Genomic DNA, 4,946 nt, shown 5'->3' with positions numbered 1-4,946 from the left:
TTATTTGTGTCGCCGTCAACCACATCAAAAACCACTGGGATGATTGAGAAAAAAAGTTATAGTAATAGACTAATGTTACGTTCAACTAAACACAACAACGAATACAAATATTTAAGGCAATCGGGGAATAAAATAATAAATTCGTATGAGGTCTCTATGATGAAATGGAGGTTTCTCAATAGATTCTGTTCCGGTTTTTTATGAAAATCCTATACCAATATAAGAGTGTGTAATTTTGAAAAATTCGCGTAATATTTAGAAATTAAAGACTTTTTAACGAATTTTATACGCATTATATGTTAAAAAGTCTTTCATTTCTAAATATATAATACTCGCGTAAAATCTAACACAAGAGAATACCAATTCGTGTAACAATTTTGTCAATGAGAATAACTACATAGTACGAGTACAAAAACAAAGTTGCTCTCTCTGTCCCTATGCACCGATTCCACAGTCAATCTGTACTGCTTATAAATAATTCATCCAAAATATTTTCTACTCGGGGAGGCTATTCACTTTCGAGAGTGCGTTGTGCGCGGGCAGCAAGGAGACCGCGGTGCGTCCCAGGGACACCAATCATCATTGATTTCATAACGCAGAGTAATCCATGTCAATTTATGTTCTGCAAATAGCGATTCCACAGCCAGTTCGTACTGCTTATATATTCCTCATTCACATATTTTCAACTCACGTAGGCAATCCACCTTCGAGGTTACGCGGTACGCCTGCAGCGATCAGCCCGCAGCATTGTCTTATGTCGTTCGTATGCAAATACCCTTACTACTATGGCAATTTCCATACAATATTTTCCAAATATTTTTTTTCGCTTTTTACCAAAAATGGTTATATGCCTAGAATCGGACCAAGTTTTAATACATTTTTTGCTTTGGCGACCCCCACCTACCTGTCACCAATTCAGAGGGCTGATGAATTTCGTGATGTATGGAAAATGGAAGCCGGGGATCAGAGAGAAATTCTGAGTATGCAGTTTTATTAATTTGGACGATTTAAGTACAGAAATCATTTTTTAGACCGATCGCGCAGTAAACGGCTTCACCATCTTGCCTCAAAAAAATCGGCCATTTTGGAAAAAAAAATTTAGTCCGATTAGAAATTCGTCTTTTTCCCTGGTAGCGACTCAAGTTTTTGAGCATTTTTTACTTGTACGCCCCCCGCCTAACTCGCGCCGTTTAGGAGGGCCGTGCGATTTTGCGTTGTATGAAACTTGGAAACCAGAGATCGGAGCGCAATATTGAGTATGCAGACATGTTGTGCGGCCCAATTAAAGCCCCTGTGCGAAGTTTCAACGCGATCCGATAAGAGATGGCCGTTTTGGCATTTGTATGGCGGCGGCCATTTTTGACGCCATTTTGAATTTTTTTTGCACTTTGTGGTAATCGCTTAAGGTCTAGTCCAAAGTTTGTTCGAACACCCCATGTGCGGCTGCTACCGTTTGCGCGGGCCGTTGACCGTCTTGACGAAGCGGGGGGAAAGTTCAAGATTTCGGATTTTTCTGGATATTCTGGGAGCTGGGCGAGTACGATCGTGCTATTCGTGTGTTTCCCTATTGCGCCACCTCACCTAAATTTACGTTGGAAATTTTGGGCCAAAAATGGTAAAATTTGAAAATCGAACGTCCCGCTATGACTCCCTGGTAGCGTCTCAGGGTGGTGATCATTTTTAGTTCAGGGACTCCTTATCTAACTTGCACCGTTTCGACGGGCCGTTGGATTTAACGTTGTATGAAAGTCGTAGACGGGGGCTCGGATCCACTCAAACGGGGTACCGATCAATTGGCCGACTCGCTCAGACCACGTGAGCTAAATTTGAGACGTAAGGATTCATAAATGGCGATTTTGGCAAAGTATGGCGGCCATCTTGTTTTCGCGAAATTGGCCATTTTTTTGGCGCACCTGGTAATTGCTGAAGGTCTAGTGCATTTTTTGTTAGAACACCACCCCTCCGCGAGCCACCGTTTCTGCGGGCCGCCGGGCGTCGAGCTGGTCTTCGAGCGACGCGAGTTCTCTATATTTTTCCTCTGGTCGATTGCGGCTCCTCTATACGTTCCAGTCAAAATTACCCCCCCTTTTTGCCCAGTTTCCGAGAAAAGAGATGTCAGTGAGTCAGTGAGTGGTAGTGTAGCTTTATATATATATAATATGTGCTTCTTACTTTCTTAGAATAATACCGGCCTCGCCGACCGCCAGTACCACTCAAATTTGAAAAATTAATGTGGGATATTAAAATAAAAAAAAGAAATTAAATATTTATATCCATTTCATTTATTTTCTACAATAAGTTACATCCTTTTTACGTTTTTATTGTTGTTTAAATTTTATGTCAGATACAACTGCTATATGATCTGATGGAAAAACTATGCTGGGTAAGGCTGTATGTGCTTTTAATTCTTCCACACTTGGAAAAGGCACCACCTGCAAATAAAACAAGTGATTTTAATAACACAAACAATGCGATATATCACATGGACAAAAACTAAATAGATAACAATGCTACTAACCTGTTCCACTTCAAGATTATTTTTATCGAAATATATGTAATCAAGGCAATCTGCAAAACCTTCTGTAAAATTTGTGTACTGAGGTGTACCACATGCACTACCAAGCAGAATACCTTGCGAGAGACTTAAATGACTAACAGCTTCATCAGGATCTGAAAAATATTATAAGACCATATTATATGTATTAAAAAAGTATAACAGCAAAATACCTTTTTCTTACTTGATTTCCAATCTGGTAAAGTACTTGGAGCGTTGCCAGTTGTATATAACTTGTAAATTCCAGAAGATGGGTCACTGTTAAAGTCGCCACATAGAATTATGGATATTCGCTTGTCTGTATGCTGAAAATGTGACTTAAATTACATTTTTTGTAATTGTATTATATTACAATACAATCATAATCTTATGGTGGACATATATGTTTAATCCCCATGGACTGTCATTTGTATGTACATTGACTCAATTTCGCCTAAGCCGTTTGTCAAAGGTTGAAATTTTGTCATTGCAGATTGACTATGTATGCGTACCTTAACTATTCTATTTTAAAGTTAGATTTTTATATAAGTTATATATAGTACATATTTACATCAATACTTTGTTGTATTTCAATAGCAATATTGATATTTACCTCTACCTGTAATAATTTAAGAATATTTTCCAGCCATTGTATAACAATTCCTCCTTGGATAAGTCGAATGTGATCTGCGTCAGGGTGGAAGTATAAATGCGTGTTACCAACAATAAGTATTTCCTTTTCATTATCTAAAGAATGTAAAATTGTTGCACTTGCAACTGTAGACCTATCTAGCAATCTTTCCTTTAATCTATCAAATTTTTCTATAGCATCCCAAATTGGCTTTAAATATGATTCAGTTTGAATTGCATCAGCTAACAATATTTTCTTATCCCCAATGCATCTTGAAATAAAAAAAATATGTCTAAGTAAATTTTTACATAAAAATATTCACTTAAGAGGTTTTTGTTATACCTAAATCTGTTCTCTCTGTAGAAACATGACAAGCCCTCAGCTACAGATTTTCCTTTTTTGTAAAATAATCCTTTAAAGCCATCATTTTCCAGAAAACAGCTTAGTGAATAATCAAAAACTTTTTTATCAACCTCTTGCAAACAGATTATATCGGCATTGTAACCTAAAATAAAATCAACATTTAGGTTGCAGTTGTATAGTTCACTATATATAATATGAAAATTTAAAATCTTACCAAGTATCCAACTTAAAAGAAAGTGCTAAGAGGAATCAGAGATTCTTAAAAATGAAAAAAATATATATCAAGTATTTATTTGTTACTAGCTGACCCGGCGAACTTCGCAACGCCATTGACTTATATTTGAAACATCTATCCATATTATTTTACCTTATCCCTGGACTATTATGAATGCAACAAAAGCGTAATTATCAAAATCGGTCAAGCCACTTTCGAGTTTAAATGGGAATGACGAACAGCAATCTATTTTTATATATAAGAAGAAGATTGATGAACACAACATTTTAATATGATATGCAATCATTCAGACCATCAATTTATTAAAGCCAATTGGCTATAACATACGTGAATAATTTTTTTTTTCTGAAAATTCAATGTCTTTTTTAAGAGACCATTGCTATTAAAGCTATACATACAAATTATATGTCAAATACCTATATTATAATCAAGAATTCTTACCCAGCAACTCTTTCAGAATAAGTTGCTTCCTGTAGTCAATTTCTAGAGCATAAGGAGGGCAATATGGATGCAACACTGTCCTTGTATAATCTGAATCACAATATAAATCTGCCAATATGTTGTATGATACACATCGAAAACTGAAATGCTATTTTAGTACCATTATCTTATAAAAAAATAATTACAATTACATAAATTAACATATTGAATCACTTTTGGGGTAAAATATTCGGCAAGGTTCGATTGCAGACCTTACGCCTCTACAAATGGATTGCCACTTCAAATTGGAAGGGGATTAAGAAAGGCTGGACGAGAGGAATAAGGGAATGGACTGGTAAGGGTAAGGAAAAGTATATGGGCCTCCGGCTCCCCCACTCATCGAACGAAACACAGCAGCATGCAACTATTTCGCGTCGGTTTTCTGTGGGGGTGTAGTACTTCCCTAAAGTGAGCTGGACTTATTCGTGCCGAAGCACACTCGACTCCCACAATGAAAGATCATGTGTGGAGAAGTGTTTAATATCATTCTAAAACATAAATTTATCAATAAAACCAGTGGCGTAGCTACCAAGGGGCTAAACGTGGCAGTGCCCCGGGACTCTAAAGATCAGGGGGCCCTCGAATCCTTACCAGAAAATCTCATCGAACTTATCTTTTGAAAATTTCTCTCATTTTCAAAACTAATATGACAGGTGGCAACTCAAGTTTAATCATGCACTGCAGTTAAACGTGATTTTTTCTTC

General features: G+C 36.9%; 1 protein-coding gene across 1 annotated transcript; it reads right to left on the bottom strand.

Annotated features, from left to right (window-relative positions):
* Positions 1 to 2,259: 2,259 nt before the first annotated feature.
* LOC119834132 (2',5'-phosphodiesterase 12-like) lies at positions 2,260 to 4,406 on the bottom strand. The gene is made up of 7 exons (XM_038358450.1): positions 4,395 to 4,406; positions 4,204 to 4,351; positions 3,507 to 3,669; positions 3,147 to 3,435; positions 2,739 to 2,859; positions 2,519 to 2,670; positions 2,260 to 2,432 (listed from the first exon to the last, which is right to left on the bottom strand). Exons 1-7 carry the CDS (start codon positions 4,404 to 4,406, stop codon positions 2,319 to 2,321), a joined length of 999 nt encoding a protein of 332 aa, XP_038214378.1. The 3' UTR covers positions 2,260 to 2,318.
* Positions 4,407 to 4,946: the final 540 nt, after the last annotated feature.

Source organism: Zerene cesonia, chromosome 1 (assembly GCF_012273895.1).
Source record: "Zerene cesonia ecotype Mississippi chromosome 1, Zerene_cesonia_1.1, whole genome shotgun sequence".
Classification (NCBI taxonomy): Eukaryota; Metazoa; Arthropoda; class Insecta; order Lepidoptera; family Pieridae; genus Zerene; species Zerene cesonia.
This window is presented reverse-complemented; position numbering and strand designations above follow the sequence as displayed.

Excerpts from the sequence above, each read along its gene's own strand:
- LOC119834132 (XM_038358450.1), bottom strand. Across the intron at positions 3,436-3,506 it reads TACAGAGAGAACAGATTTAG|ATGCATTGGGGATAAGAAAA; the intron begins GTATAACAAAAA and ends TTTTATTTCAAG. Across the intron at positions 2,860-3,146 it reads TTAAATTATTACAGGTAGAG|CATACAGACAAGCGAATATC; the intron begins GTAAATATCAAT and ends TCACATTTTCAG.